The sequence below is a fragment of the Meriones unguiculatus genome, chromosome 14 (assembly GCF_030254825.1).
Source record: "Meriones unguiculatus strain TT.TT164.6M chromosome 14, Bangor_MerUng_6.1, whole genome shotgun sequence".
Taxonomy (NCBI): domain Eukaryota; kingdom Metazoa; phylum Chordata; class Mammalia; order Rodentia; family Muridae; genus Meriones; species Meriones unguiculatus.
In genome coordinates this window covers 28,283,499-28,306,667 of record NC_083361.1, presented here as the reverse complement: position 1 = coordinate 28,306,667, position 23,169 = coordinate 28,283,499, and the positions used below count along the sequence as shown (strand labels likewise).

The following is a 23,169-nucleotide window of genomic DNA, read 5'->3' as shown; positions in this document are numbered from 1 at the left end:
TTGATAACAAATCAAAAATTGTCCACCTCATTACAGCAACTCATTCATCGGGAAATTTACTACCTTCACCCGAGAAAGCCTGAAAGACAAGGCCAAGTTCATGGGCTTGTGATCCAGTCACACAATGGCCTATTATTTTTAAAGTCAATGCATTATCACAAGCACATTTGCAGATGTGCTCCTGCTGAGAGTACTGATGTCTAAGCTGTGCACACCTGATCTTTAAGTAGGAGGAGTTCTGGGAACTTATGAGAGTGAAAATCAGAGGGTGTGGAACATGCACCAGTAGGCAGAGGTAGCAGCTGGAGAAAGAGACACGCTCAAGAGTTCAGTAAGGCGCTTGCAGAGAGCCTTTCCAGGGACAGGGGACAGGCATCAGAGGGCACCCAGTGATTCACAAAGATGTCCAATAGTGGCATTGCTTTCATTTGTTCACATCGATCAACATCACGTCATCACCATCATCCTCATTCTTACTGGCAAAACAACTACAAACCATCATCTAAGTGGAGGTGAGGACCACCACCAATGAGATTCTGCTGCATAGGAAACCATCACCGTGTAAGAGGCGAAGGGTAGACTCAAGCCGTTCCATCTCTTCACGTTGCATTGGAATGCTGGGAAAGACAGTGGTTAGCCACTGAAGACCCGACCCCTCTGGGGTGCACTTCCCAAGCAGTGACCATCATGAATATATCTCTGAGGTGACATCTCCTAGATGGAACAGCCATTGAGAACCTTGAGAAATCAAACCCCAAAGCTGGAGACTCTTATCGGGAGTCGCAGGGAGAGGGATGCTAGCTCCAGGGAGAGGGACACTCACCGTTGCTGCTGTTGTCATCCACCAGGATGATCTCCTTGAGCAGGTGTGGTGGCGTGCGCTCCATGGCCGAGTGGATGGATCGCAGCAGCACCGAGAGGGCCTCGTTGACAAAGATGAACACGATGCTCACCTCCGGCAGGCTGTCAGGAAAGGAGAGGTTGCGGCACCTGAGAAGAAGAATGGCTCAGCTTTTGGACCTGCTGGTGACACCACGGGAGTCACACGGGGTATGGGCTTACCCCCAAACTTCCTCAGCTCTTCTGGTGGGATCAGGAGCCCAGATTCACCTCAAGGCCTCATCTCTGGTATGCTGAAGTTGGATCTTACCCAAGCGGCAGAAATCTACAGCTACTGAGGGCTTGTTCCACCGGCTCACAAGAATGGGTTGGTGGCCATGCCAGCTGCACAGCGGGACCTGAGCCCCCGGCACGAGGCTTCTTAAGACTTCTTACAACCATAAGCCCTTCTTACCTGGGAAATGCTTACGTGACACTGAGTATATAGGTACCTAAAATAGGTATTTAAGTCAAAATTTAATGATAAATCATTACAAATTATCTCAGAACAATTCTTTGGTATGCACATAAATTCACCATTTATTAAAGACAGTGGAAACTGACTGATCTCCATATGCTTGTCTTTTCAGCACAATCCAAAGGCACACTAAACTTACTCGTGAGTGGTGGTGGTCAGGATATAAAGGCAGTTCTGCTGTCTGTAACGCATTTCTACGTGAACTGAAGCCTTTGTGTGGACAGTAAAAATACTGCGATTTTTATCACACAACAATCTTGAACTTGAGCCTCTGTTTCAGGGAGCACCCATTGGTGCCATGTGGCCTCGGGGTATATATGGTGCAAACTGCCTATTTAGGTGTTCAGAACCAAAGGCTGCAGTGAAATTTGTGTGACAGCACAGGTGGGTGCCTGCAGAAATTTCTTAGATTCATCATGAGTTTGAATTTTAAACTAAGCTGTGGTTCTTGCATTCATAACTCTTTCACTCTTTTTATATCTTTCACAACCCCCACATTTTATTATGGGTACACGATCCATAGGGTAAGAAGCTTTGATCTAGTATAGCACACAGCCAATGGCAGGTTCTCTCAGAACATTTGCCAAAAGGATGGCTCTGCATTTCTAAACCAGCAGAATGAAAAACGCAGCCAGAAAGAAGTCTTAGTGTTTGTAAAGGTGGTCAGACCTCAGGTGACCAGCTTTAGGAGGGAGCTTTGACTCCACCCAGAGACGTGTCTCTGTTAAAGCCACTCTCCCTCCCTGCGGGGAGTGTTCCCTACATCCCATTCATCCAGGGCCCCAAAAGGAAGTCAAAGTCAGACTCCCAACACTGATGAGAGATGAAAGGACCAAGCCTAATGCCACTCATAGCTGAGAGGTCCCCACTAATGGCTACCACAGAAGCCCTCTACCATAGTAGAATTCTAACTCTGGCCTTCTTACATCTGCACCAAACTCTTCCCTGAGGAAAAAATGGCCACAAAAGGAGTTGCCCCTAACTGGCCATTCCCCCAGCTTCCTCGAGCCATTGGGGGAAACCCCTATAAGTCTTTCTGTGAGAGAAGAGGAACAAAGAGCCGTGAGAGCATAGCCCTCAAGAGGCCAGAGAACAAGACGAGCACACATCCCAGGGGTAATTCTTTCCACCAAAAGCACAGGCTTCATGGGCAGGAACCCTGCTGGTGGCCTGCCCTGACTTAAATGAAAAGCTGTTCCAGAAGGTCTTGAGCCTCACCCTCAAGAGAGCGGAATGAAAGGGAGAGCCCCAGGCATGGGGAAGAAGCTGCCCACACCTGCCACCTGGCACCAAAGGCTCCAGGGGTTTCAGGCTGGTGGCCGTGTTACATTGTTCCAAGATTGGGGTACAGCCAAGTTAGAACACCCGGTAATGAGCGTAAGAGTGCAGCGTTTCTGCTCACAGTAATTAAAGTGCTGCAGGATAGGAATGGGCCTGCGCTTCTTAATGAGGAAGGCTGCAGGATAACCAGACTGAGCAATTTGGAGAAATCACCATGGGGCCCCAGCCTGCTCAAGAGCAGGAGATTAATAAACGAAAATCACCGTCTCTATGGTTACCAGAAATTTACAGAAACTTCTCCCATTCTATTTCCAGCTCTCCTTCCCTCTCACCAAAGGGAGGTGGGGGAGGGAAAGGAGTTGAGCCTCTTCCTAAATCTACTTCACACTCGCAAATTTAATACAACCATCAAGTTAACAGGCTGACATAGCACGCTTTCATTCTTGTACTTAATAACTACGTACTGTGTTTAGTACACCTGGTAGGGATGATGACAGGCACTGGGACACAATGGGACACAAACGAAATTCTTGTCCTTATGGGACTTATGCTTTGACAAGAGAAATGAATGATCGTGGAGCGAGTTGATGCAAGCGTTCAGATGAAAAGCAGAACAGGGGACTGTGGACATCATGATGTCTGGAGTAGAAAAGAGTAGAAAAGAAGCCCTCTATGAAGAGGGGAGATTTGGCCAGACTCTACAGTGTTTAAGAGTGGGTCATGCCAAGTTCTCATAGGACCCAGGGGACAGTGATGTGGCTGGAGAGGAGACAAGCAGCCTGCCTAACCACAGTGAAGGGATGAGTGTCTTCAGCTCATCAGACCCTTTCCAAAGACTGTTTTGTCTTTCCTTATTGCGAATGCAGTTTTAATAACAATACTGAGAAAGTTTGTGGAAGACAGCCAAGTAGTTCTGTTGGCTAGAACTTATGATGGGCAACCAACACCAGGCAGCCGAGCCTTCCATGGACAAAGAAAGAGAATACTATCATATGCATTGCTTGATACCTTCATGTTAAAAGTAGTGCCTCACAGGCCTGCCAAGATGGCTTGGCAGTTAAGAACATTTGCTCCTCTTCCAAAGAACCTGAGTTCAGTTCCCCAAAGTCCACATAAGGCAGAATCCACAGCATCTCTGGCCTCTTCTAACATTTGAACAGATGTCAAACACACACACACACACACACACACACACACACACACACAGAAAGAGAGAGAGAGAGAGAGAGAGAGAGAGAGAGAGATAAAAACAGCTTAAACAAAAGTAATGCCATACATAGTCAAACTGCACATTGATTCTTGATTTTAATATTTTCAAGTGAAGTGGACAGCTCCCAATGAGGTCGCTATGTGGTCCAGTTTCACTGTCCTCCCTGCTAAATCTCATAAGCAATGAGGGTGTAGCTCTAGACCCCTGTACCCACCTGTGTTTTTCAGAGACAGAATTAACCACCTTCCCCCAGTCCCTTCCCTTATTTCTGAGCATGGCTACCTAGACTCCTCCTTCCAAGAAGAGCTGTTTAAGTTTCCCCGGTGGCAACCTGGCCTCTGTGAGTCAGTCTCCTGGTGGTCATTCTTCAACCATAATCAAAATGTTATGGTTTTCTTATAATTAAAAACCCATTGATCACCATTTTCATAAGAATGATGTTCAAACCCAGGGTTTTTCTGGAGGAACTCATGTACCTAACAGAACTCCTAATATGTCATGTCATATCCACACTTGTTTATAATCTCTCACTGAGCACCAATGAACATAGCACCGTGAGAGCAAAGATTTTCAACTTTGCTGCCCTGCCACCTTCAACAAGGACCTGGCACATAGTAGGTGGTCAGTCAGTATTTAGGCATCAAACGAGTACAATAGGCATTTATTTTCTGCGCAGCCTCTGCCTTATCTGCACAGCACAGATCTCTCTCGTCAGGCCCTCTCTCCAACAACAGGTTCTTGTTTGCATGTGTTTCCTTTCACTGTATTTATGTGAAGAGCCCCAGCTCTTCACAGCCTCCACTAAGCGGTCCCTTCAGGCCAAACTTCCTAACCTTTTGACTCTTCCTTTTCCATTTTTACTGGGAACCTGCTCAGGTGGGGTTCTCACAACACATGGCACCTTGTCCCTCCCCACTTTAGTTTTCCCACACCTGTGTGAAAGAGGGTCTGGGTGAAGCACCACCAGTCAAGGTGGTCATATCTAGTGCAGCACGTGGAGGCACCTGGACACCCTACTCAGCCTCACCTGTCATGTCACACAATCTTGGACAAGCCACTCATCTCTCTCACGTTTTCACCATAGGAAGACACGATTGCCCAAATGTCTTTCGCTGAGCAAACTTCAGGCTTGTTTATGATCCACGCAGTGAACAACACCCACCTGAAGAAATGATCTGCACACTCTGCCTCCCTCCCACGCAGTGCCTTGTCACCACCAGCCATTACAAGGGCTACCCCTGGCCACTACAGCAACTAGGCCAGACAGTTTGCCTGGAATTTTCTCAACTTTACAACAATGACTGCTTCGCACAAGCGAGGAGGGCTGGCCACCCTGTCCCTGAACCATGAGTTTCTTGAGGACTGAGAATGGCCTTGCCTACAACCTCCAACACTGCCCAGGGCAGTGACCAGCAACCCCACTCCCCACCTCACATACACACAGTTGTGGTTCCAATCTTTCTGCTCAACATTGAAGCCGAGCTTGCACGGATGAGGGAAGGAAACAAAAAGAGAGAAGAAAAAAAGAACGCATCAGGCAAAATGTTCACATACTTGCTGGCCACAGCCCTTCATTGTCATTTCAGGACGCCAGACTAGGAACAGACGGCTGCTTCTGGGGCCCTGCAACAGAAACACACTTCCAAGAAACACCACGAAAGAAGATGATGATGGATGTAAGCTCTGGGTGCCTGCCCTAGACTCCAACTGGCTTCTCCTGTCAGCCCAGCAATCTTCCCGCAGACTTGCTCTCACATGCACACTGCTGAGATGATCTAGTCTTACGTATGGTTTGACTACAGCATCTCCCACAAGCTCATGCATTGAATGCTTGGCCTCTGGTTGGGAGAGGACTGGGGCATGACTTTCAAGGTTATATTTGACCTCTAATTCCCTCCTCACGCTCTTCTTCTGGTCCATCACGAGATGAACATTGCTTCCTCCCCATGCTCCAGTTGCCATGACAATGGGCTGAAACCTCTGAAACAGTAAGTCAAAACAAACCCTTCTCTTGGATAATTTTCATTCGGTGGTTTGGTCCCAAGCAAGTGGAAGTAATGAGCACACCTAGCACCTGGGTCCTCTAGGATGAGGTCACCAGGTCTTCTGGTCCACACCTTCCCAGTTAGGAAGTTTTCCCAGAGTGTTACTCAGCTTGACACCGCTGTTACAAACAGCTGAGAGAAGTCATGAAGGACTTGAAGGGAGGAAAGGTATATTTTATTTCTTGATCCCTGAGAGTTCAGCCTACGGTCATTTGGCCCTGTTGCTGTCACAGCAGTGTGCCGTAGAGGAAACTAGTAGAGGGAAGCTATTCATCTCAGGGTGGGCAGGAAGAAAAGATCAACAAGGCACTGTCCCAGTATCTCCTTCAAAGGTGCACCGCCAATAACCCAACCTTCTGCAAGGTCCCACCCTGAGGGTTTTGCTACTTTCTGATAGCACCATGGACTGTTCATCAAACCCTCAGCACGTGGGCCTTTGAGAGCATGGCACACACGAACTAGCTCAGAGCCACCCTCCCACCCTTCCTGATGGCTGTCTCTGCTCTCTCCACCACTGCATCACTCCTGTAGAGAAGGGCATGAGGACTGCAATGCAAAGACACTACCTGAATGTCACCAACCTGCCCTTATTTAAGGACACTTAACTGTATAACAGCCAGGCTTGGCTTGAGAAGAGGCACTTTCCCCTGTAAAATTAAGCCGTAAAAAGTTACTTTTTTATTTTCACTCTTGCTCAATGTCAAGCTGTTTCCCACTGGAGATAAAAACAAGGTGTAGCTGATGGGGAGTGTTGGGACTGTCTAATAAGCTGAATTGATGGTCCCGATAAACTCCACTTCATTGATCTCAGCACACAGAAAGAGATGCAGGGACAAGACAACTTAAGGAGCCTCTTTGCAGATTTATCCCCAGGTTGTTTTGAGTCACCTCCAAGACAAATTTCTATCAAGAGTTTGGGTGTCATTATCTATGAGAGGAACGGAAGCAGTAGACCCCTGAATGAGACCATGTCCAGCTCTTGGCCATCAAAAGAGGAAATCAGTTCTTGTGTCCTGCAGCTGGGCAACCCCAGAAGGTGACCTTTCTTTCACCTCAGCAAACGGACACAATCATTGTTCACAAGATGATTCATGGGGCAGTTTGACCTGCCAGGTGGGAGGATGGGACACAGTGTTTTCAGAATGAGGTCAGCAGTGACTGCCAATGCACTTTGGGGACAGGGCTTTTCTGTGCCAGAGTTCTGGGGTGCAACACAGGGTCCTACCTGACAGGACAACACTCTGAAGTAACCACTCCCTGAGGGAAGTTGTCCTGGCTGCTTTCCCCAAACTTCTCCCAGATATCCTCCCCTCTCAGCTATAATCAGAGGATGATGCTGAGGGAGGTGATTGTTAGCCACCTAGAGCATAAACCCAGGGGGACCCCATAGCCCTCAAGAGCAGCAACACCTGGCTACTGCTGGTCCTAGAGAGTACCCATGTCCTCACACCAGCCACTATCCTCCATGGACCCACATAATATGCACGGTGTTCCTGTGACCTCACTTTGGCATACTCTAGCTTCCAACATTTCCAGATTATATCAACACTCACACCTGTTGGCTCCCAGGATATCAGGCTCAAGGAGACCCAAGGATGAGATAATGTGAGGAGTCTCCCTGGCATGAGAGAAGTCGGGGCTGCTCCTCCCTCTGGCTAGCATATGCATCTCCACAACTGTCAGAGCTAAGACGTTCCTGTACTTTCTACTGCTTCTCCCCAGACTCCACACAGAATCCCTGGAAGTAAGAGTAGAGATGAGAGTTTCCATCATGCCATAAGGCATGCTTTTGTTCTTTTCTACTGTTTTATTATGCCCAACAACGATCAGTACCATTCAGTGTCTTTATCCTCACTGCACAGATGAAGGAAATGCAGTGGCAGTCACCCTCTGGGGCTTAATTAAGCCTAGGCTCATCTGACTGCTAACCCCGGCAGCTCGATGGTGTGACTTTCCTTCCTATGCCACTAGAGGTGTGTCCAGAGAGACGGTGGTGCTGTGTTACTGGCACCACAGAAGCCTGCTGGGAGGCCTTAGGCTCACAATTATGCACGAGAACTGGAGAGGAGATTTTAGGTCTGGCTGGAAAATGTGGGCCAGTGTGTTAAGGACTGCTGGGCACGGAAGCTTGAGATTACCTCCCAGTTATATTACTGCCTTTGAGATAAGCAGCCCCAGGGACATTTGTGTAGAGGTTACAATGTCTTCTGCCCACATTCTGCCTTGTCATTTGCCCTATAACTGAGGGGGCCAGTGGCTGGCTCCTAAGCCTCATGTAGCGATCATCAGGCTGACCTAGAAGGCAGCCTTGCTTCGCGTCTATTTTATAACTTTTCCAAAAGGATGTGGACAATTGTTTACTCACCCAGAGAGGGCCCTAATAATAGGCCAGAAATAATTCTGCTCCAGTCTACCTTGGTGAACCAGAGGGCTTACTGGAGGTACTTGTAAGAATGTGGGTGACTCAAAGGCAGCTGAATGACCAAAGGACCATTCCAGCAGGGGTGAGGGCAACTTTCAGGCAGCTCTACCTAAGAACGTTCCTCCCTGCCAACAGTCTACTGCTCATCTGACCTTGGGGAGGAGACTTGTGACTCTTGTAGCTTTCTAAGCTTCCTGGGCCTCTAGTGAGTTATTATGAGAGCCTCTCTCCTCCACCCAGAACACAAATTTTCAGTTTAAAGGAAATCTTAATACAATGGGGGCGCTAAGTATTCAGATTTGATGATAGTAGAGGACCAGGATGCCTATTACGGACTTTCTCCTGGGGACCTTGAATGAGATTACTCTAAGGGAGCAGCAACAGAAGTCCAGGGCAGGAAGCAGAATGCTGGCAGTGAGAAACTGTTGACATGGACATGAACTCCTGGGAGAGATGTAGCAGAAATGGAACAAAGAGATTGTATCCTGGAGCTATTCAGGGTACTCCAAGCCACATCTCCTTCCTCCATAGCCTGCTGTTGGTTTCTGAGCATAAATACATTGTCCTCGCCATCTGCAAAGAAGAGCCCCCCCTACTCCTGGTTGAAATCATTCAGGTCTTTGTTTGTTTTTGTTTTGTTGTTGTTGTTGCTTGCGTGCTTGCTGCCGTGTGCTACTGCAATACATATCTATATGTGATTGTGACACATTGTCAGATATTAGCCTCAATAAGTCAAGACTTGTCTGCACACCAGGAATTCACAGCACCTGTGTTAATGTTTTGGCAGGGTAATTCTCAGAAAGGACAGTGACTTGTGACAGACTCCTGAAGGAAAACTCAAACCCATGAGGAAGAGAACATACCTGGCCATGAGCATTATATGGTGGAAACTCCATAGTGACAGGACAAGAATAGAGTCAGCTTGCATAATCCTTCTTGTTTGACAGCAACAAAATTCTGTCATGCAACAAGAAGATAATGGAGCCAGCGTAGGTATTTAGCACAGGCAGGGTTTCAGAGACTGGTCCAGGTGTGCAAAAGACAATGGTCTCTGAGACCTTGGAGTTCTAGCACAGTGAGAGGAACAGTCCAGGCCTAGAAACACAGCGTAGGCTAGGAATGGCTAAGCTGCTGAGCACATGTGATCATCAACATGTAGCTTTCTCCCAGAGGCAGGAGTTTTTTATTTTATGTTTTTTTTCATTTTTTTATTATTTTTTTTACACTTTATTCATTTTGTATCCCCCCATAAGTCCCTCCCTCCTCCCCTCCCGATCCCACCCTCCCTCCCCCTTCTTCACGCATGCCCCTCCCCAAGTCCACTGATAGGGGAGGTCCTCCTCTCCCTCCATCTGATCTTAGTCTATCAGATCACATCCGGAGTGGCTGCATTGACATCTTCTGTGGCCTGGTAAGACTCAGAGGCAGGAGTTTAACAAGCATCCTTTCTGGTGATTTTATCAATACAGAGAAAGGATCTGCCATGCAGATAAGCAGAGATAAACAGGAATGTGATCAGTTACAATGTAAGCAATACTCAGGAATCAGGGAGCTCATTTGTTCCCCAAATCTCTGAGTGATCTGGAAACCATGGGATCGGTAGGATACGAGTGTTAAATGCACAGTTGCTCAGACAGCAAAAGTCAGCAGGCTCTGGAGGAAAAGTTACATTAGGAAGCTCTGATTGATAGGTCTGTGGGTGAGCAGACCAGATCTGTGGCAACTTGGGCTGAGGAATGTGCGGTAGAGCAGATATGCCACAGCAGGAAAAGTAGAAACCCTAGATCTGTTGATGTAGAAAGTAAAGGTCCCTTAGATCTACCTGAGCAAGGAAAAGTGGACTCCCTAGATCAGCTAGGGGCAGGAGAATGGATGTCCTCTAGATTTGCTAGGAAGGGAAAGGTGAGTCCCCTAGATCTGCCAGGGCAGGGGAAGGTGGTGGGTCCTCTAAATATGCAAGGCCAGGGGAAGGCAGATCCCCTAGAACTGCAGAGACAGGCAAAATGGGTCCCTTATATCTTCAGGGATAGGGGATAGAAGAGGTGTCACCTCAATTTGCTGGAGCAGAAGGGGTACCCCTAGATCTATGGGGAAAGGAAGATCTGTATGGATATGGATCTATATGGATAGAAGAATGTGGGTCCCCTAAGTCTACCAGAATAAAGGAAGGCAGGGTCCCTAGACCTATCAGGGAAGGCCGGTTGCCAAAGACAACAAGACTGTCTAGCAAAGTCCAGCTTGGGCTGAACCTTTGGTCTTCAGGTCTCTGAGGATGAGGAGGAAGCCTAGGGGCTGCAGTGGGATGTTTTCCACAGTGCCTATCCAGACACACTCTCATCCACTGCCACAGCAGTGCTCCACCCCACGTCCCTCTCCACATGGTCCTCCAGGCGGCCAAGCTAAGGCCATACTGCTCCTCCTTTGCCTCACCCTATAAGTTACCTCTTAAACCATAGACCCAGATAACAAGAGCAACTGCCCACCTGAAGTGTGCCCCAGACTCCAGGTGTATTATGGTCTTTGTCTTGCTTTCTCTAATGAGCAGATTCCTATCTGTCAACAAACACGGAGAGGATAGCTAACTTACTGGAGGTCACCCAACTTTCAGCCAAGAGACCCAGCCATGGAGCCCAAAGAAACAAGTCTAACTACTAATCTAAAATATACTCAGAAATAATAGTACCTCTTATGTAACCCAGTGTCTGTCCCAGGGTGGCCTCTAAATGGCCCACTTCCTCTGTGTCCCTTACAATCCATTTTTTGCAGATAAGATCTAACAGCAGAGGAGAGTTACACTGTCACTTCCCTACTGTACGCATTACATTTTAGCCGGGATTGCTGCCTCTTCAAGAACGACTCTGATCTTGGCCCACAATGAGCTTAACGTTAGGGAGAGACAGCAGCATGTCCCCAGAATGCCTCAGTTAAAGAGCCATGCTTCCAGCCATGTTCACACAATGAGCATTTCCAACATGGGCAGCACAATCCTTATGAAGACTGGTCATTTCACCTCTTGTCCTGTGGCTGCTTCTAGCAGCACCCATCTTTCACAGACCTCTCCAGAGCCTCTCCACAGCCTCTCCAGAGCCAAGATCCCGAGTTGGAGAAGGGATGAGGTCATGTCCTGAAGTCCTGAGAACCAACCCAGAAAGATGTTGCCTCTGCCATAGAGTACCTGTGAGAACCTGAGTGTATTCTCTCTCTCTCTCTCTCTCTCTCTCTCTCTCTCTCTCTCTCTCTCTCTCTCTCTCTGTGTGTGTGTGTGTGTATGTGTGTGTGCTGCTGATACCTGGGTGTACACATACATGTGGAGATCAGAGGTCGTTGGGGTGGGGGAGAATCTCAGTCCCTCTCCATCTCGCTTTTTTGAGACAGGCTATGCTATTTCCATCTTTGTTTTTGTGACAAAGTGTACTGATGATAAGCAACAGAGGGGAAGAAAGGCCTTATTTGGGTTATGATTCCAAGTTGTCCGTCATTTCAGAGCTATCAGGGCAGGAACTCAGGCAGCTAGTCACATCCCACCCCCAAGAAAGGCTTCATTTGGGTTATGATTCCAAGTTGTAGTCCATCATTTCAGAGATATCAGGGCAGGAACTCGAGCAGCTAGTCACATCCCATCTCCCGTGAGGAGTGAAGAGAGAACAAACACACACTTGCTTGCTTGTTTTTATTCTGCCTTCTCCTGTCTCATACAGTTTAGGACTCTATGCCTAAGGAAAGGATCTGCCCATGGCGGGCAGTGTCCCCCTTCATTAATTAACAGAAAGACAGTTTTCCCCACAGGCCAATCCCTTCTACCTAACTCCTTAACTGAAACTCTCCTTTCACATTATTCTAGGTTGTGTCAAGCTTCCTGCTAAGATAACAGGGTGTCTCACTTCTGTGTGGAATTTACCAAGTAGGCCAACAAACCTTAGGAGCCGCCTCTCTCCACATCCCCAGTGCTAGCATGGCGCACACACCATCATACAAGGCTTTCTGATGTGGACTCTGGGGACAGGACTCAGGTCCTCATGTACTTTACCAACTTAGTCTTTCCCTAACCCAAGCAGGTGTCTTGGCTTTGCAAAGTTCAGCATTCTTCCACATAAAATGGAATGGTGAGTGCTTGACAGTGGCATGAGGACCATGTTCAGCATCAAGCCGCAGAGAGCGCATATGCATGACCTCAGCACACAGCACAGGGGCTCCCGGCAGTTCATCAGCCCAAGGGCAGCAACACCAACAGTACTGTCCGGCTGTCCAGCATCACACCCTAGTTCCCAATTGTAGTGCCCTCCTCCCTTAGGACCAACCATTACATGCTCCCCAGGGTCCTAGTGCCTGACTCATTATCTGCTACCATCCTGTCCCACCGAGCCCCCCCCCCCCCCATGTTGGCACAGGCTCTTTCTAGCTCAGGACTTGGGCTCCTCTGAGGTTCTAGTGTGGGTCTGTCCCAATTGTTCTCATTCAGGGTTGAAGAAAATAGTCTCACCCTGCGAAGACCAGCTCCTGATCCCCCAGTGTCTAACACATCTGTCAACCCAAGAGCTGGTGCACCCTAGTCCCTGGGAGGGAGGTGCACAGACCTCAGGGGACACTGGAGAGAAAGGACTCAGGACTGTCTGAAAATCTGCCAGCAAGAGGCTGGATGTAGCCACCCTGAGCTACCTGGGAGGCAGGCCGTAGGGTTGGTTGTCATGGCAACTGGCAGTCAAAGTGCTGGAAGCCTTTGACTCACACCCACAGCACCTCTTAGGACAGGCACTTGCCCTTAGACTCCTCTATGGCCGCTGTTTGGAAATAACGGCCAATGTGTGAGGAAATAATACAGCCAGGTTGTTGCTGCTGCACAAGGCAGGTGAGGGCAGGGGTGTGCCACCACCTGAGCTGTTGTCATTGGGGTAGCAATCCCACCTGCCATCGCTGTCCCCAAGTGGCCATTGCCTCAACCCTACACAGCCCTCCTTCCCAACCTCTCCCATATCCATCTTTTTAGTGGCTTCCCTGACCTCAGCTCCTTCTTTTCTTCCTCCCCAGTGACAAAGGATTGATCCCCCAATCTCCCCATAACTTCAGTTCTCAACATGTTGATATTTGACTCATGTCCAATCAAACACACAGGCATCCAATGTGCATTCTGATGACTTCTCATATGTATGTGTGCCTCCGGTTTTCCGTTTTCTAGTTTTGCCCCTGCTTATTTTGGGGTTCGGTAGCAAAACTAAAGTTTAGACACTAGAGATAGGAGAGAGCCCATACTGAAAACTTTACATCTGGCGTGTAGTCTGTCCCAATGAGGGACAGACTGACAGCCACCTGAGCAGGAATGAGGTGTCTTCCCTGCAATCATGAGGCATTACCTCAAGCATCACACGGGGTATTCTTTGGTGACGTGCTGTGCCCGTTAGTGGCCCACTGGCCCCCTGTGTTCCTCAAGAGACTGGTGTAGTTTGATTCTCCCTCGGGCCAGTGGGAAAGTCTCTCTTGACAGAGGAGGTGGAGGGAACTGTGTCCCTGTGTCTTTCCTTCCCTCCAGGAGACATCAGAGATGGAGAAGGGACCCTCCCTGCAAGTGTCCCCTTCTAGGCCACCTCCCTGCCACAGAGGCCTCAGAAGGCAAGGCATCCACGGGCTCCAAATTGATGGGGCTGAGGTGAAGTTCTCTAAGACAGTGGTTCTCAACCTTCCTAAAGCTGTGGCCCTTTAATACATTTCCTCATGTTGGGCTGACCCCCAACCACAAAATTCTTTTTATTCCTGCTTCATAACTGTAATTTTGCTACTGTTATAAATTATAATGTAAATATCTGTGTTCTCCGACGGTCTTAGGCAACCCCTGTGAAAGGGCCATTTGAGCCCCAGAGGGGTCATGACCTAGAGGTTGAGAAGCTCTGCTCTAAGAAGCCACAGCTTCTAAGCTTAGCTACAAGATTTTTCCCTGAAAACCCCAGAGAGAGGCTCTCTATGGTGTGCAGCTTTAAGGAACATTTTAAAAATGAGGAGGAACGGGGAAAGAAGGTGTGGGGGAGCTCACACGAAAGTTAATGAGATTTCCTAACTGTGGTGCATGCCCAAATTTTAATAATTATGAATAATAAAGATTCTAGCTGAACCTTAAAGAAATAGCTGTGTGTAACAAAACGAAAAGCCAAGACTGACTTCTCTTCCCGGTATAATGACTTGTTCACCCTGGAAGACAGATATATTTTTTTTTAAAAAAAACCAATTTAAAGAAAAAAAAAAGTTGCAGCTAATTGGTTTAAAATGACATATTAGTGAGGCTGCTAGATGATTCTGGTGCCCTGGAAAGATAATTTGGGTTATTAATCCCCAAAATCTCTAATGGAAGGAAGCTGCCCCCCCCCACACACACACTCAGCAGAGGGGAAACAAAGGCAGAGAGGGTAAGCCCTGGCAGAGATTAGAAAGAGACCCAGTGTCTGGAGCACCCCCCCCCCCCGCCCCAGGCCTGATTCTGTTCCCAGCCCCGTGAGGACCCATGTCCTCAGATCAGAACGAGAGTCTGGCCTCTGACTGCTCACCCACTGGGTCTGAGGTCGGGCAGAGGCCGGTCAAGGGGCAGCCGGTCACTGAGGTAGGCGTTGTAGCCGTAGTACTGGAACTGCTTCAGAGCCTCACGCCGGCCTTCGGGGCTGAGCTCCTGACCCCAGTGTGCAAACAGGGACGAGTCCGTGAAGGGCTCAGCCTCTGCCTCCTCAGGCTTGGCAGGAGCCTCTGGAGAAAGAAGGGACAAGGAGACAGTGGGTCAGAGGGTAACCCTGTATATGCCAACATCAGTCCTTCCTCACACAGCCCTTCCGCGCTGAGTGAGGAGAGTGGAGTTTTCATGGTTCTCAAAGTTTCATTCACCCGGGAATCTATCGTATCATCCACGCAGTAAGCATCACATTCAGTGTTATAGAAATGCACCCACAGAGGCTGCCAAGAAGTTGACGGTTGTGAGCCTGACATGGCCATGGTTCTAGCACAGAACTGTTGCCTTTTCCAGTTCATCTCTCTGCCAAGAACACTGACCCAGTCTCCTAAGTGGGCCTCTGCTTCTTCCCCAGTTTGCCCTCCTGCAGCTCATCCCCACAGTCCTGCTCCTGTCTAGGCCCCAGCTGTCTCTGCCCACCCAGACATAGGTAACGGCCACCTGCCACACACTTTTGGAACCTCTCCCTGGACTCCTTGTGGATTCATGGAGGCAGCTCCCTCCAGGGTCAGAGGCCCCCAAGCTTTCCTCACCGGAATGGTTTTGGATTCGCACGGTCAGAGTTTTAGATTCTGTTCTGCCACACCCGATCTGTGAGGTCAAGCACAGCCCCACTAAGCCCACGCCTCCTTCTCTTCCTAGCAGAGATCACAGAGAGTCAAGACCATGAGGGCTGCATAGGATAACGTACACAACACTTAGGTGAGTGTATGCCTCCCCGCGAGCTCACCGTGGGAAACAGGAGTAGAAGAGCAGGAAGGGTTCTTTCAATCTCTCTTTGACACCAGTAACAGACCCAACACAGCTGATAGACCGAGGCTTAGACTGCTGTCCTGGGGCACACTGTCAAGAAAACCACTTAAAGTAGTGACGCTGGGCAGAGACGTCTAGTCCACTGGACATGCTGCCCTGTATGTCATGAACATATGAGCTGGAGCACATGTGGTGGGCTCGGGTCCTGAGAGAGACCTGGGAATGCAGAAGTAAGTCAGGACCAGGAGACAAATATAGGGCACCTGTTGGGTCCCCGCCGCTGTCTGTATTGAACTCATAGGTACACAGCATCTTAAAAGGCCCAGGCTGGTGACAGGGTCAGGGTCCTCAGGTCTTCAAGATCAGGGCACTCAGTGATCCCGGTGGCCACCTCCTTTTGGGGTCACCCTCCTAACAGCTCATCTTGGAGGAGGGGCTTTGTCTGGCCACAGAGGGAGGCTTCAAGCTCCCAGGCTCTCTGGACCCACCACAGGGCTTGGAAGGCAGGAAGTGCTCAGCGTGGTTGGAGGTGTTCTGCAGTTGTCACAGAGTGAAAGGGGCTTGGGAGCCTGTGCTTCAGAAGGCAGACCTGAAAACTGTGCCGCTGGGCTTACAGTGAGAGAGATGCATGCAGGCCTAAAGGGATTCTAGTTGCGCACCATCTCCCAGGGCTGTAGGCATGAAGAACCTCTCCCCTGGGGGCGCTGACTGCCCCCTAGGTTAGAGGTATAACTCATTAACATTAGCGAAGGGCTTAAGATTCTCGTGAGTCACAACCCTTTCCTAACATGCCCCCACACCACTTCATCTCACATGACCCTTTTCAGGGACCCAGAGAGCACCAGATACAGGCCTGGGGTCATGTGGGAAAGCTGGGGTGATTCCATCCTGGGAGGCCTGCTCCCACCCCCACAGGTGACCTCCACTACATTTTATGGCCTGAGCATAGCAGCAGGCTGGGACCCACAGGACAAGGGGGTCAACTCATTACCAGTTTTTGTTTGTTTGGGGTTTTAAATTTTTTATTATTTTTTCTTCATTAACTTATTTATTTAACCATTTTACAGCCTGATTGCAGCCCCCTCCCTCCTCTCTTCACAGTCCCACCCTCATACCTCCTCCCCCCCATTTGTCTCTCCTCTTCTCCTCAGAGAAGGGGGGAGCCTCTCCCCCCACCAACCCTAGATGCCAACTCAGATCCCTCAAACAGATCAGGATCTATTGAGGAGCATGGTGTATGACCCATGCATGCACTTCTAAGAAGTTTTAGGGTGTCTTAGCCAGCCCAAGTCCAGAATGCTCCTTCCCAGGATCAGGCACACCTGCACATTCTCCCCAAGAGGCCTGCTTGTGTGATCTTGAAGGTCCTCGTTATCTCTGTAAAGATGGATGATTCATTTGCTCGAATGGGGGGTAGTAAAATCTAAATCAGTGAGCCAACTGAATCATATAATATTTAAAAGAAATAGAGTTTTATTGCTCTCAAATGCCTAAATGGATATTACCAAGTAAAATGAGATCAGTTAATGAAAAAATTATGATTCACAATTAGGCCTGCATTGCATAATAATGTATTACAAACAGATTGAAGACAGAGGTTATGGCACTGTGTCCCTACCTTGTCACTCAGTATGGGTACAAATGATAGCCACCACGAAACCAACATGCTCTCAAAGATGAACTAGGAGGCTGGGGGAGGGGTAGTGATTCGGTTGATGAAATGCTTGTCTGCAAGCATCATGGCTTGAGTTTGATCCCTATGTCTACAAAGAGCCAGGGGTGGTGGTGTGTGCTTGTAATCCCAGTGCTGAGAGGCAGAGACACACAGATCCTTGGTGCGCACTGTCCTGGCAACCTAGCCTACTGATGACTTCCAGGCTACCGAGGGACTGTTTCAAAAACACAAGGTATATAGCGCCTGAGGAGTGACACCCAAGGATGCCCTCTGGTCTCCACACCTATTCAGGTGCCCCTGAATACATGCACTCCATATGTACACACACACACACACACACACACACACACACACACACACACACAATGAACTAAGGGAACTAAGGGAAGCAATATTTGCTCCATTCTTTATAGTAAATAGTAAGTTAGCATACAACGAAATGTGTTACATGATAACATTTTTATCCATATATGTCAGTCTACATTGTCCTTATCCAAACCCCTCCCTCATTGCCCTTCTCCAACTATCCCAACTCTAGCTGGATGCTTTCCTTCTCCAACCCATCTACTGGTCTTCTGTGATGCATGCATTCCAGTACCCTCTTCCCCCTCAAGACCACTTCCTCCTTTCCCATAGCCCCTTTTGTGTCCTGCACACATACCCCTTATATAAATTTAAAGCCTCCATTTGAAAGAAGCATTCCATATTTGTCTTACTGAGCCTGGTTTATTTCACATAATGACCTACAGTTCCATCATGAAAATGTCATGATTTCATCATTCTTTATGGCTGCATGAAATTTCAGTGTGTGTGTGTGTGTGTGTGTGTGTCTGTGTGATTTTCATTATGTCTACATGTGTTCAATCTGTCAAGTGGTGAACAGGGCGGGAGGAGAAAATTTTTTGGAGGAGTCAGCAGGCCACTGCCTGCTCTCTAGGGACTTCCATAATCTTTCCGGGAGTCTCCTTTAAGGGGCAAAAGAGAAGGGGAGCCTGCCAGCAGGTCAGAGTGTATGGAAGGGAAGCCATGCAGAAGCTGTGTGTATTTAGTCCCCTGCCAAGTTCACCAAATCAGTGACTGTGCACACTTATGCAAGTAACAGACATTTCTCAGGTGGCTCCATGGAAGGTGGTCACAGCTAGACAATCACTCCTATCCCTTCGGGGACGTCAGTAGGTCTCCCATGCCTGAGAATCATCTAACATCTCTCCCAGACACCCCGAACAGCACAGTACATAGAGCTGTTACCCTGGAAACATGGAAACAGTGAAGATAGAAGACTGTCTCCTGTTTCTCTTCTCTTGTCCCTACCTCCTTCCTCCCCCTCTTTCTTTTGTCCTTGTTCCTCTTTTCTTCCTCTCTCATCTGCCCCTCTTCTTCCCCTCCCCTCTTCTCTCCTCATCCCAAAAGAATGAGGTTCAGAATCAGAAGGAGCCTAGTGATGACTTCTAAAAACCCCTCTTTCCAGAAATTAGGCACAGAGGACAACATGGTGGCCAGATCCAGGGTCTCTAGAAAACTGATCCAAGTGTGACTCTGGGGAGTGTTCCATCAAACTAGAGTCATCAAGGCCTGCGGGAGGCAAGCTAGACACCCCCTTCCCTTCCCAGCCCCAGTTCTCTAATGTGACATCTGTCCCTCTGAGTCCCCTCAGTCTCCCAGGGGCTATAGAACCCTCGACAGCTCCTGGAGGAGGACTCCCTCGGGGGACACCAGCTACCCATTGAAGGTGCTATTAATGGTTCTGTGCATGACATTCTAAGCATTAATGGGAACTGAAAATGACCTGCGGCTTGTGTTTGACATTTCCAGGAACCTAGGGGCCTGCCATTCCTGCTTATATCTCCAGGATGCTCTTCTGTGTCAGCATCCACCAGCTCCATCTTGGCTAGCATCACCCAGAGCTGCCCCAGTGACTGCTTCCCTCTGACACTGGGCCTCTGCACTCTCTGAGTCCTGCACACAAGTTGTTGAACATCTTTATCAGTTAAAAATGTTTTGGTAGTTTTTTTTAATGTAGTGTGTTTCTGTATGTGTGTGGAAGGTGCATCCACATATGTGCATGTGCATGTAGATATCTGTGGAGCTCTTTGGAGGACTTTGGGTGTCCTGCTCCTTCACTCTCTGCCTGACCCCCTTGAGAGAGGGTCTCACTGATCTTGGATCTAAGCTGGTGGCTGACAAGTTCCAGCAACCCTGTCCCTGCCTCTCACAGTGTGGAGGTTATAAGCATGTATGACCATGAGTGAGTGACTTTTTATGTGGGTTCTGGGGATCTGAACTCAGGTCTTCATGCTTGTACAACAGGCATTCTCAGCCACTGAGCCATCTCCTCAGCCCACAACATGTACTGAAACAGCTTAATTCTGGGCGAGGTTGATTGTTGAATAAGGAGATGTAAAGATGAGGCAGGCATGTTCTCCATGCTGATGGGACTCAGTGAAAGGGTAACGAGGAAAATGTGATCAGCTCTCTGACTGAGAGCACACAAAATGGCATCAGGCCCCTGGAGGGGAAGTGGGGGTGGAGGGATGTGGGTGGGAGGTAGGGGAAGAGAAGGATGGTTTCCAAGATGCAAAAGTGCTTGGCACAGCAGGGAGCCCCTGGGTCCTGCTCTTTACCAAGGCAGCCCCTTTAAGTGTGGTTAGTGTCTGTGGCTTGCCAGGTTCTTGGCAAGTGTGTATTCTGTCTGCTTACTTCTTGAGACAGGGTCTCACCAGGCAGCCCTGGGTGACCTCACACTCCAAATCTCCCGCTTCAGCCTTCCAAGTGTTGGCATTCCAGGCATGCGCCTTCATACACAATAACAAGCAATATTTTGACTATCTGTCTGCTCCCTCAAACCCTTCAGACTCAGGCCCTTGTAAACAGAATGATGGGTGTACCGGGTGCTTTCTCAGCTCATCAGTACCTCCATGATAAGGCCCAGTCCTCAATGTATATGGCCTATTTCCAGGAAGTTCTACTGAGGATCATACAGAGCACCCAGAAAATGTTATAACCTTATCTACACCCACAGAGGCTGACACCACAAGCAAGAGAGGAGTCTTGTAGATCCTTCCTAACTGCCTCCGTGCTCATTCTGTGAGGCAAGAGAGAAGTACAGAAGGAAGCACGTGCAAAGCTTTGAGCCGAGGGTAGTCTGCCAAGCACCAGGGGCACAGGTGGATGCCCCACTGAGCTTTTCCAAGCTGGCTTTGCAGCGAGGTCCTGGCAGTGCTGAGACCCCAGGACAGAGTGATAAGATTGGACCTCTGAGTGACGCCCACCTCTCGGAGCTGCCTAACCCTGACCCCTTCTTCTTGTACCTTTCTCCAAGTCCACATCCCTGGAAGTCCTCAGGGCGAGAAGCCAAGATGTTTTCCACTCTCGCCTTAGCTGCAAGTGGAAGCTCAAAGGTGGCTTTCTGAGGGGTTTGCAAAGTAGCTTGTAGCTCAGACCTCCTCTTAAGCAGAAGTTAACACCCATCTCTGCTGCCTGGATGCTGGCACAGTGGTTCCAGCACATAGCTGTTGCTGGAGGTCAGAGTGGTTTGGGGTTGGACAGTGGAGCTGAAGAGGCAGACAAAGCCATCACATGGGCCGTGGCACATACCACCGAGTGCTCACTAGTTGGCATCCAAGTGGACTGCACAGAGCATGCTTCCAAAGCTTGGCTGGACTCCTGCAGGAACCTGGTGGCCCTGTCTTGTGCCTTGTGGTTTTACTTAGCTATCAGTGCCCCTCACACAAGCAAAGCAGATACTACGATGGCTGGGAGAGTAGGTGAGGAGTAGCCCAGCTCTGCCCAGTGGCCACACCCACAGTCTGATGTTTCTGTTCACCTTCAGACATTGTTAAGAGCTGTGGCCTTTGAGGACTTGGTGACAATATTCAGAGCCAGGAGCAGCAGGTGGGCCAAATCCTGAAGACATGCTTCCTCAGGCACCAGGGCCTTGTCTGAAGCTCAACTTGGTCCTCCTCCCAGACATCTCTTGAGACCCTTCTCTCAGCACTCCCGGAGCAAGAATCAAAGCCCCTTCAAGCCTCCATTTCTTTCTCATGCGAATGGGAGCCACCTGTCAAAGTGCTGTGGGTGATGCTGTGACCTCAGATTTCAGAAAGATGAAATCTGGGACTGGAGAAGTGGCTCAGTGGTTAAGTACACATGCTGATCTTCCAGGGGACCTAGGTTTGGTTCCCAGACTCTATACTGAGTGGCTCACCAATGTCTCTAACTCCAGCTCCAGGGGTTCTGATGCCCTCTTCTGTGGAACCTGCACACATGCGGCACGTGCTCACACAGATACATAAATACCACCCTTTGTTTAGATAAAATCTAAGCATAAAATAAAGGCAAAGTTGACACTGAGCATCTTGGGTCGAATCCTTAAAGCAATGTTCCTTTCCCCCACCTCTCTGTTTTTAAGCAACTCGGCTGAGATATAATTACATACCACAATGTTCATCCTGCTTAATGTCCAAGTCAATGATTTTTAGAAAACTTCTCCAACTCCTAAGATGCCTCCGTGCATGCTTTATTTAGAATTAAAAAGCAAAGGGCTAATTGAATGTCCAGAAGCAAATAGTTGTCTCAGCAGCTTTCAGCAACGTCCTACATACTAGCCAACTTCCTGCTGGCAACAATTCACCAGTTTCCCTTAAGAACCTCGATGCTGGGCTTTTCCAAGGAAACCAGACTGGGTTTCTAGCTCTTCCCAATACCACTCATGAGGAGAAGCGACACGTGCAGTCAGGATCCAGACAGGTCCACTATGCAGCACCCCACTCCGCACCCCCAACCTGAGATGTGGCCCCCTCTCCTTCCTCCTAACTCCCAGTCCAAATCCAAGCCTTCTTCTGGTCCCAGATGAAGCAAGGTCCCCCGAGACCTGTTGGCTGTTAAGGTGATGCATTTATTACTATCCTAGAATTCTGAAAGTGGGAGTGTGATGGCGTCTCACTGAACTAAGATAAGATCAAAGTGTGGACAGGCTTGTTCCTCCTGGAGGCTCTGAGAGAGTCTACTCCCTGTCTTTCCCGGACACTCTACGCTGCCAGGCTCCTGTCCTGTGGCCCTTAGTCCATCATCAGGGCAGCAGGCCTTTCTCATCACTGCACACTGGCCTCCTCCGCTTTCTGCTTCCCCACCACATCAGAACCTTACAGTCATTCAGGAATGGGTCTGCTCGGAATGCTTCCAAGTTTAAGGCCAGCCGGATTAAGCATTTCACTTTCATCTGTAGCCTGATTTCCCCTCTTCACAGAGGCTGGAATGCCCATAGATTTCAGCAATGCAGACAGGCAGATTTCTGGGTAGCCATTATTCTGCTGACACAGTCAGAGCTCAGTTGCTCGGCCCCCACCTCCCTCCGCTATAGAAAGGAGATTTGAAGACTCATCCCAGGACTGCAATGAGGCAAAGGAATCCCAGCTGACAGCTGCTGAGTCTACTGCTCCCTCAACCCCAGTATTTACAGTGACTGCCCAGCACAGGTGGCCTGGAGTTGGGCAGGGCTGCTGTCTACAGGCAGGGCAAAGTAGAGGATGAATTAGGCCTTGAGTTCTGGAAGGGAGCCATGAGGATGTGAGGTACCACCTGAGTCAGGTGGGTCAGATGTTAGAGAGGGTTGCCAGTCCTTAGTTGGGGTTCTGAGGAAAATGCTGGGCTGGTGTGTTGGCAGCTATTGAATGGTAAGGTCACTCTAGGGGTGGAACAATGGCCTTTCCCAGCAGATGAAGTAT

The 23,169-nt window shown here is 49.0% G+C and overlaps 1 protein-coding gene across 2 annotated transcripts in view; it reads right to left on the bottom strand.

The window, feature by feature from the left end:
* The window catches only part of Galnt18 (polypeptide N-acetylgalactosaminyltransferase 18), a 297,912-nt gene that overhangs the window by 128,590 nt on the left and 146,153 nt on the right, over window positions 1-23,169 (bottom strand). For both annotated transcript variants that reach the window (XM_060367028.1, XM_021627896.2), the window contains exons 2-3: window positions 14,846-15,038; window positions 824-990 (exon numbers count right to left, since the gene is read on the bottom strand). In XM_060367028.1, the coding sequence (XP_060223011.1) occupies window positions 824-990; window positions 14,846-15,038 (360 nt within the window). The remainder of the gene's footprint in view (window positions 1-823; window positions 991-14,845; window positions 15,039-23,169) is intronic.